The sequence below is a fragment of the Tamandua tetradactyla genome, chromosome 13, assembly GCF_023851605.1.
Source record: "Tamandua tetradactyla isolate mTamTet1 chromosome 13, mTamTet1.pri, whole genome shotgun sequence".
In the NCBI taxonomy this organism is placed as follows: domain Eukaryota; kingdom Metazoa; phylum Chordata; class Mammalia; order Pilosa; family Myrmecophagidae; genus Tamandua; species Tamandua tetradactyla.
The window spans coordinates 65,309,288-65,319,270 of NC_135339.1; the positions used below are offsets into that span (position 1 = coordinate 65,309,288).

At 42.3% G+C, this 9,983-nt stretch overlaps 1 protein-coding gene across 4 annotated transcripts in view; it reads right to left on the reverse strand.

The window, feature by feature from the left end:
• Positions 1–2,452, reverse strand: part of PCGF6 (polycomb group ring finger 6) — a 66,363-nt gene extending 63,911 nt beyond the window's left edge. For 2 of the 4 annotated variants that reach the window (XM_077125907.1, XM_077125904.1), the window contains exons 1-3: positions 2,017–2,449; positions 1,147–1,246; positions 962–1,058 (exon numbers count right to left, since the gene is read on the reverse strand). In XM_077125907.1, coding sequence (XP_076982022.1) covers positions 962–1,058; positions 1,147–1,246; positions 2,017–2,382 — 563 coding nt within the window. In that variant the 5' untranslated portion in view covers positions 2,383–2,449. Of the gene's footprint in view, positions 1–961; positions 1,059–1,146; positions 1,247–2,016 lie in introns of all 4 variants that reach the window. The other 2 variants (XM_077125905.1, XM_077125906.1) reach the window with 2 other exon arrangements.
• Positions 2,453–9,983: the final 7,531 nt, after the last annotated feature.

Consider the following 9,983-nt stretch of genomic DNA (forward strand, 5'->3'; position numbering starts at 1 on the left):
TAAAAGGAAAGGATGGAGAACACCTCAGGATTCAGACCAATACATTTTGGTACAAAGTGAATAATACTCTTCATAGGAAACAAATGGTGTCGTCTTTTGGAAGTGGATTTTCCCATTCTCAGAGGTAAGTTAGTTTTAGGTAGCACTTATGGCTCCTAAAATATAATGCACTTGAGAGAAAACTTCAAATAAATACAAATTAGGAAGTAATCATACACATCTAGAATAGACCACTAATTGTTCCACATGTGCTGGTCTTATCTCTTTCCACCCCAAAGGACTGTTAACTTGAGGACAGAGATTATATATACATTTTTTGCATGGGCAGGCACTAGGATTCAAACCAAAGATTGTATTTTGAATTCCTTTGTATCATCTGCAAAGCACTCTTCTATGATGGTAGTAAAAATGTACCATTATTTGCTGAATTAATGAAAGCATCTACTTGTATGTTTTTTCCCTTAGAAAGGAAACTGAGCATATGATACTCAAGAACTGAAATTCTGATTAATAAGCCATAATGACCTATGGCAGACTTTTCTAAGAAGAGATGAATTGTTTCAATATTACTTCTAAAAATTAGGAAAAAAGTAGAATTCTAAATATACCAAAAATGACAAGCCTAAATTAGCCTCAGTAACTTGAGTGATAGGATTAAAATATTCAAGAAAGGAGGACTGTGCCTCTATTTTTAAAAAAATCGAAGGTAGCATAGTGCCTGGTACACAGTAAGTGCTCTATACATTTTCCTTAAAAGAATATGTAGTTCCTCTCACCTGCCATGCCGGAGACCCGGGTTCAATTCCCGGTGCCTGCCCATGCAAGAAAAAAAAAAAGAATATGTAGATCCTTTTCTTCTAATTTTGGGATAGGTCAAGAATTTATTCCCAACTACACAACTTTGAGTTTTCAAAAAACACATATACTTAAAACATACATTTTAGTTAGATAGTCCTCTTACCTTATGTTATAAAGAGGCTGTGTCTGATGTACCACTATGTTGCATTTTGGACATCTGTTGCTATAGTAAAAATGTCTTACAATGCAGCTTTTACAAACTGTTGAATAAGAAAAAAATTTATGTTAGTGTGTTTGTGAGGTTTCTAAAATAGAAAATAAAAGCAGAAATGTGAACCACATGCTTACACGTATGAAGACATTCTGTAATGGTAGTTGCATCTATTAAGTAACCTTTGCAAATGGAACACAAGATGTATGGGGTCAGCTCAGAGAGATTAATCAGGCGCTGTAAATGCAATGGAAATAATCTTAAAATACAAGTCCTTGCCTTCTCAAATTCTTAAACTTTTACGGAAGTCACTGTAAAAAATGTGTTACTTAATCTGCAACATGGAAACATGTTATAGTATCTCCAATTTTCCAAAATACTGCTGAAAGTTATGATGACACAATGTAAATCAAAGTTTCGAAAGAAGCTGTTCTCTTGGATATAGTGTATATTGCCAGATAAAGGACATCATACTTTATGAATCACCTACAAAACGGGCAGGCTTTCCAACTATTGGTGTTCAAGTTTAATAAATTAATTCTAGGCGGCTAGATGCCTTACTTAGTGAAGCATGCGCTACATTAAAACAAAACAAAAACAAAAACACCTCTCCGCTTAGAGACTGAATAGATAGGGAAGAGTTTATCATCCTTTCAACAGGCTGTAGAAATAGTTTCCTCTGTCCAACGGTAAACTCCTAGAGGGTGGGTGCAAGGTACCCTTGGTGCCCAACCAACGCCTGGCATGCCGGGGCCTTTAACAACTACAGAACTAGCGAGTCGAACCGGAGGGCCTGCCGGAACAAAGCAAGTCTGCAGGAAATCGGGCTGGGACAGAAGGTCTGTACGCGCCACACGCCTGGGCAGGCGAGGCAGAGAAGGGTGGCTGTCGACGCAAGCGCTGGGGCTGCAGAGGTGCCTGGGGGTCCGGCCCGGCCACCGCCGAGGAGGGCCGGCTTCATCCGGAGGCCCCTCCACCCCGCAGGGTCAGGCAGGGGCTATAAATACCTCCTCCTCATCCTCCGACTCTGGCCGGCACCCCTCCAGCCTCAGCGAGAAGTGGCTCATCTCTTCCTCTTCCTCCTCCTCTTCCTCTTCCAGCTCCTCATCCTCCTCCAGCTCCTCATCCTCGTCCTCGAAACGGCCTCTCAAAACGCCCAGGCTGCGCTCCGGCTCCAGCTCGGGGGGCCGGGAGCCCGAGCAGCCGGGAGTCCCCTCCTCGGGCAGAGACAGCGGGCCCTCCTCACCCGCCGCGGGCGCCGGGGTGAGGGCTGGCGGGGAGACGGGAGGCGGGGGCGGCATCGCCGCAGCTCCCTCGGTCTCGCCCACGCCCGCACCCGCGTTCCCCGCGGCCACCACTGCTGAGACTTCCATGCCCGCGGCTGAAGCCAGCCAGGCAAAGCGAGATGGTCTGAGAGCGCGGGAGTTCCGCCAGCCTCGACGCTGCCAGTGCGCAGGCGCTGGAGGCCAGCGGTGCCGGCTGGGAAATGTGGTTCAAGGTCCCTCACCTAATCCGGGCGTTAGGGGAACGTCTCAGGTGTAGACCGACGGCCTTCCGGCCGTACCTTCTTAAAGGAACCTCACGTAATTGTCCCTCGGAGAGGTTTGTCTGCATTTATGGATTTCTTGATTCTCCAATCAGCCTTCACCATATTTACCATGGACTTACTTTCACCCTTAACAAATGATTAGTCTTTTTTTAGGCGACAACATACTGTCTGCATCAACCTATGCACAGAGCCCTTGAAGTAGGTTCTACAATGATGTTGCATTAAGAATAATAATGGTTTCAATTATGCAGTTTTTCTATGGATAATCACCTCCACCCAAGATTATATCCATTAAGAATATTAAGTTTCTAATTTGAAAGTTGCACACTTATTTATTTAAGGAATTATATTTTCGTATTTCCACAAAATGGGAATCTAATCCCCATTCAAAAAGCCTTCCATTGTTCCCCCATTCCATGAAGAAAAGTCAATTATGTTTATTTCAACAAACTTTTATCGGGGATCTACTGTAGCAGGAATTAAGACCTGCCCATGTCTCTCTTTGCTCCCCACATTTTACTAGAAGGGAGACTTGGAGTTGACATAGCTTATTCCTGCAGACCAGTCATGATACTTTTAGGCTGGATTCCGAAGAGTCAAATACTCCACAAAATAATGCCGGGAGCGAAATCAAACATGCTTTTGAAACTCACGGCTTTATCTTGAGTTTAAAGATCACAAGATCAATAGATTAGGCAGGAACTTGTAGCCCGAGGTAAAGAATTTGTGTATTATCATAATTAGGGAGGGAAGCCACTGAAGTGTTTTAGACAGAAGTGCAATATTATCCAATTTACATTTTGAATGATCACGTATGAGACAAGACTGTGTTGTCACTGAGTAAAATTAACTAAATGCTGTACTTGCTTGGAAAAACTGAACCATATTTAGTGCCAATATTGCTCCTGGGCCAGAGCGCATCTTTCCTTCTGCAGTCCCCAAAGTCTAATCAAACCTGAGGTACTGAAATTTGCAAGATCTATGAAAGATTGTAAGGAAATGTCTCCTTCTACATAAAGGGATGTATATCTTAAAGGGAGGGGAATGAGAACTGAACTAAGGCATTAAAAGAGCATTGTTGAAATCACTGTTCAGATCACTCTGGGATTTATCAGGGCATCACTCTGGACAAACCTACAAACAGTGAATAAAAAAGTATTTGCTAAGTCCCCTTGGGGGAATAGTGAGAAAGGGGGAAATTTCCACTTCCCCAAGTGGAGAATTCTTGATATTCTCACAAGCAGTGGGGACAACCAAAGCAATAGGCTGAGCCCTCAATCTTGGGGTTTGTTCATATGAAACTTAACCCCACAACAGATAGGCCAAACCTACTTAAAATTAAGCCTAAGAGTCACCCCCAGGGAACCTTTTGTTGTGCAGATGTGGCCTCTCTCTCTCAGCCAACACAACAAGCAAATTCACTGCCCTCCCCTCTCTACCTGGGACATGACTCCCAGGGGTGTGGACCTTCCTGACAGAAATCCTAGAATGAGCTGGATTCAGTATCAAGGGATTGAGAAAAACTTCTCAACCTAAAGGGGGAAGAGAGAAATGAAACAAAATAAAATGTCAATGACTAAGAGATTCCAAACAGAGTCAAGAGGTTATCCTGGAGGTTATTCTTATGCATTACATAGATATCACATTTTTAGTTAAGGTGTAATGGAGATGTTGGAGGGAACTGCCTGAAAATGTAGAGCTGTATTCCAATAGCCATGTTTCTTGAAGATGGTTGTATAATGATATAGCTTTCGTAATGTGACTGTGTGATTGTGAAAACCTTATGTCTGATGCTCCTTTTATCTACTTTCTCAACAGATGAGTAAAACATATGGATTAAAAACAAATAAATAGGGGAAGGGGACCAAGATGGCAGCTTAGCGAGGTGTGGGATTTAGTTCGTCCTCCAGAGCAGCTAATAAATAGTCAGGAACAGTACAGAACAACTGCTGGGGCCACGTCAGTGTCCGGACACACAGGGTACCCCAGTCTGGACCAGCTGGACCGGCTGTGAGCTACCCCCCTCCCCAGAACCGTGAGTACCCCAAGACATGGTAGACAGCATCCCTCCCCCACAGGCTGCTTCCCAGAGGAAAAAGAAAAGAGAGTTTACCAGCAGCAGGGTCTGAGCACAACCAAACTCCAATTGCAGAATTAATTAACAAATTCTGACTAATAAAAATAGGTCCCCAGCCCAGCTGAACCTCCAGTAAAAGTGGAGGTCTCTGGTTTTTGCCCTGGTGCAGAGGGGGCAGGGCTGATGGGAAAAGAAAATAAAAAACAAAAACAAAAAAACAGAGGTTTTCTTGGATTTGAAAAGGCTGGACCCTGAAGGAAAGGAGAGGGCACATAGGACCTGGAGATACACAGAGCAATGTACCAACTTAAGCTCTTGATTGCCAAACCCAAAGAACGGGGGTCCTCCTCTGAAAAGGATTTTTCTCTTTTGTTTTGGTGACTGTTTCTACAGCTTGACTACTCTTTGTATACAGCTGCAAGCCTTCTTGGGCTCCACTGCCTTAGGCATAGGCAAAATTTAGCTAGTTTGAGTGTTTGTCTGAAGCCTGTGCCTTCCCCTGGAGAGGGGAGGGGCCCAGCTCAGGTGGAATCCCTCCCTCAAGGAGTTCAGATCCCAGGGTCTGGAAAAGTGAAGCAATTAAAACGAGACTACAACCTCTCCTCTGTCTCAACCACGCCCCCAGCAGGGAGTGTGTGAAGTTAAAAGTACTGCATCACCTTATACTGGTGGGACCTGCAGACAGAAAAGCGCCACGTACTGGGCAGGATAGGAAAAACAGAGAGCCCAGAGCCTTCATAGGAAAGCCTTTCGACCTGCTGGGTCTCACCCTCGGGGAAAACTGACACAGGTGACCCTTTCCTTCCTGACAGGAGGCCAGTTTGGTCTGGGAAAATCTGGCTGGGACCTATAATACCTAAGTAGACCCTCCCAAGGGGGGGAAAAAGGCACCATACAGGCAGGGCAAGAAACAAGAACTGAAAAATTCTGATCTGTGAAACAAAACCTAAGCTAGAGGTCCAGAATAAGCTGAACAGAATGTCAAAGATAGACAACAAAGTCACCCAGTAAGAAAACCCTAGGTAAAAAAAAAATGAAAACAATCTCCAGAATAAACTAATTAAGGTAATTAAATGCCTAGATGCCAGCAAAAAATAATGAATCATACTAGGAAAATTGACAGTATGGCCCAGTCAGAGGAACAAACCAACAATTCAGATGAGATACAGGAGTTGAAACAATTAATTCAGAATGTTCAAACATACATGGAAAACCTCATCAAAAATCAAATCAGTGAATTGAGGGAGGATATAAAGAAGGCAAGGAATGAACAAAAAGAAATCGAAAGTCTGAAAAAACAAATCATAGAACTTATGGGAATGAAAGGCACAGTAGAAGAGATGAAAAAATAATGGAAACCTACAGTGTCAGATTTCAAGAGGTAGAAGATAGGATTAATGAACTGGAGGACGGGATATCTGAAATCCAATAAGCAAAAGAAAATATAGGTAAAAAAGAATGGAAAGGAATTCCGGGATAAGATGGCGGCTTAACAACGTGCACATTTTAGTTCGCCCTCCAGAACAACTACTAAATAACTAGAAACAGTACAGAACAGCTCCCGGAGCCACACAGTGACCGGACACACAGCGTACCCCAGTCTGGACCAGCTGGACCAGCTGCGAACAACCCCCAGAACCGTGAGTTCCCAAAGCTGTGGTGGCCAGCGCCCCTCCCCCACAGGCCACTTCCCAGAGGGGAAAGGAAAGGACTTTAACAATAGCAGGGACTGGGCACAATCAGACGCCAATTGTGGAACTAATTAACAAATTCTGACTACTAAAAATAGGCCCCCAGCTTAGGTGAACCTGATCAAAGCGGAAGTTACTCATTTTTGCCCCAGCACCAAGGGGGCAGGACGGACAGAAGAAGGGGGGGAAAAAAAAAGAAGGAAACAGAGGTTTTTGTGACTGTGTATTTACAAATGCTTGACTGCCTCTGGATATACCAGCAGGAATTTTCAGGCTGCAACTGCCCCAGGCATAGGCAGAAGTGAGATCTTTTGGGGGTTTATCTGGAGCTTGTGCCTTCCCCAGGGGAAGAGTGAAGCCTCACCCAGGTAGAATCCATCCCTCAAGGAATTCAGACACAAGGGCTTGGTAATTTGAAGCCATTAAAACCAACCTACAACCTCTCTTTCTGTCTCCACCACGCCCTCAGCAGGGAGGTCTGCCAAAGTTAAAGGTACCGCATCATCTTATGCTGGTGAGACCTGCAGTCAGACAAGCGCCACATACTGGGCAGGATAAGAAAAACAGAGCCGAGAGACTTCACAGGAAAGTCTTTCAACCTGCTGGGACTCACCCTCAGGGGAAACCGATGCAGGTGACTCTTTCCTCATGATAGGAGGCCAGTTTGGTCTGGGAAAATCTGGCTGGGGTCTATAATATCTAAGTAGACCCTCCTAAGTGTGTGGGGGGGAAAGGCACCACACAAGCAGGGCAAAAAACAAGAAAACAAAAACTGAAAATTTGTCCTCTGTTAAACAAAACTTAAGCTAAAGGTCCAGATAAAGTTGAACGGAATGTCAAAGAACAGATAGACAACAAATTCACCCAGCAAGAAAACCCTAGATAAAAGAAGTGAAAGCACTCTCCAGAATAAACTAATTAAGGTAATTAAATGCCTAGACGCCAGCAAAAAATAACAAATCACACAAGGAAAATTGAAGATATGGCCCAGTCAAAGGAACAAACCAACAATTCAAATGACATACAGGAGCTGAAACAATTAATTCAGAATGTATGATCAGAAATGGAAAACCTCATCAAAAACCAAATCAATGAATTGAGGGAGGATTAAAAGAAGGCAAGGAAAGAACAAAAAGAAGAAACTGAGAGTCTGAAAAAACAAATCACAGAACTTATGGGAATGAAAGACACAGTAGAAGAGATGAAAAAAACAATGGAAACCTACAATGGTAGATTTCAAGAGACAGAACATAGGATTTCTGAACTGGAGGACGGAACATCTGAAATCTGACAAGAAACAGAAACTATAGGGAAAAAAATGGAAAAATATGAGCAGGGACTCAGGGAATTAAAAGACAATATGAAGCACACAAATATACATGTTGTGGGTGTCCCAGAAGGAGAAGAGAAAGGAAAAGGAGGAGAAAAACTAATGGAGGAAATTATCACTGAAAATTTACCAACTGTTATGAAAGACTTAAAATTACAGATCCAAGAAGTGCAATGTACCCCAAAGAGAATAGATCCAAATAGACATACTCCAAGACATTTAATAATCAGAATGTCAGAGGTCAAAGAGAAAGAGAGAATTTTGAAAGCAGCAAGAGAAAAGCAAGATATCACATACAAGGGAAGCCCAATAAGACCATGCGCAGATCTCTCAGCAGAAACCATGGAGGTGAGAAGACAATGGGATAATATATTTAAATTATTAAAAGAGAAAAACTGCCAACCAAGAATTCTATACCCAGCAAAATTGTCCTTCAAAAATGAGGGAGAAATTAAAACATTTTCAGACAAAAAATCACTGAGAGAATTTCTGACCAAGAGACCAGCTCTGCAAGAAATGCTAAAGGGAACACCAGAGACAGATATGAAGACAGAAGAGAGAGGTGTGGAGAAGAGTGTAGAAAGGAAGAATATGAGTAAAGGTAAAAAGAAGGAAAATTAGATATGACATATAAAATCCAGAAGGCAAAGTAGTAGAAGAAAGTACTACTGATGCAATAATAACACTGAATGTTAATGGATTAAACTCTCCAATCAAAAGGCATAGTCTGGCAGAATGGATTAAAAAACAGGACCCATCTATATGCTGTCTCCACTCAAAGGACATGAGGCCAAGGACACAAATGGACATTTACACACCAATGTTTATAGCAGCATTATTAACACAATTACCAAAAGATGGAAACAGCCAAAATGTCCATCAACAGACAGTTGGCTAAACAAACTGTGACATTTACATAAGATGGAATATTATCCAGCTGTAAGACAGAATAAAGTTATAAAGTATGTAACAACATGAATGGACCTTAAGGACATTATGCTGAGTGTGAAAGAAAAGACAGAAACAAAAGGACAAATACTGTATGGTCTCACTGATATGAACTGACATTAGTGAATAAACTTGGAATATTTCCTTGGTAACAGAGGCCATCATGAGATAGAAATAGGGCAAGATATTGGGTAATTGGAGCTGAAGGGATACAGATTGTGCAACAGAACTGAATATAAAAACTCAGAAATGGACAGCACAATATTAACTAACTGTAATACAATTATGTTAAAACACTGAATGAAGCTGCATATGAGAATGATAGAGGGAGGAGGGCTGGGGCATAAATGAAATCCAAAGAAAGATAGATGATAAAGATTGAGATGGTGCAATCTAGGAATGCCTAGAGTGTATAATGATAGTGACTAAATGTACAAATTTAAAAAATGTTTTTGCATGAGGAAGAACAAAAGAATGTCATTACTGCAGTGTGCTGAAAATAGATGGTAATTAATATTTTAAAATTTCAATTAATGTGTGAGACTAAAGCAAAAAAATGTTTATTTGGTACATTTCTATACTTTGTCTAGTGCATTTCCTAATATAACTTATGTAGATAGCTTGGTTGAACAACATAAGTATGTGGAACCTTGTGTAAGACATGAGATTTTGTTGGTTTGTCCAGAGTGATGCCCAGATGAATCCCAAAGTGATTTGTTCAGTGAGTGGAAAAGTATTTGCAAAGTCCACTTCGGGGAATGATGAGAATGGGAGAAAATTCAACTTACCCAAGTAGAATTCTTGATATTCTCACAAGCAGTGTGGACAACCAAAGCTATAGGCTGAGCCCCAGTCTTGGGGTTTGTTCATGAGAAACTTAACCCCACAGGGGATAGGTCAAGCCTACTTAAAATTAATCCTAAGAGTCACCCCCAAGAGAACCTCTTTTGTTACTCAGACGTGGCCTCTCTCTCCAGCCAACACAGCAAGCAGACTCACCACTCTCCCCCTGTTTACGTGGGACATGACTCCCAGGGGTGTGGATCTTCCTGGCAGCATGGGACAGAAATCCCAGAATGAGCTGAGATTCAATATCAAGGGATTGAGAAAAACTCTAGAATGAGCTGAGACCCAGCATCAAGGGATTGAGAAAACCTTCTGGACCAAAAGGGGCAAGAGTGAAATGAGACAAAGTGTCAATGGCTGAGAGATTCCAAACAGAGTCGAGAGGTTATCCTGGAGGTTATTCTTATGCATTAAGTAGATATCACCTTGTTATCCAAGATGTAGTGGAGAGGCTGGAGGGAACTGCCTGAAAATGTAGAGCTGTGTTCCAGTAGCCATGTTTCTTGATGATGATTGTATAATGACATAGCTTT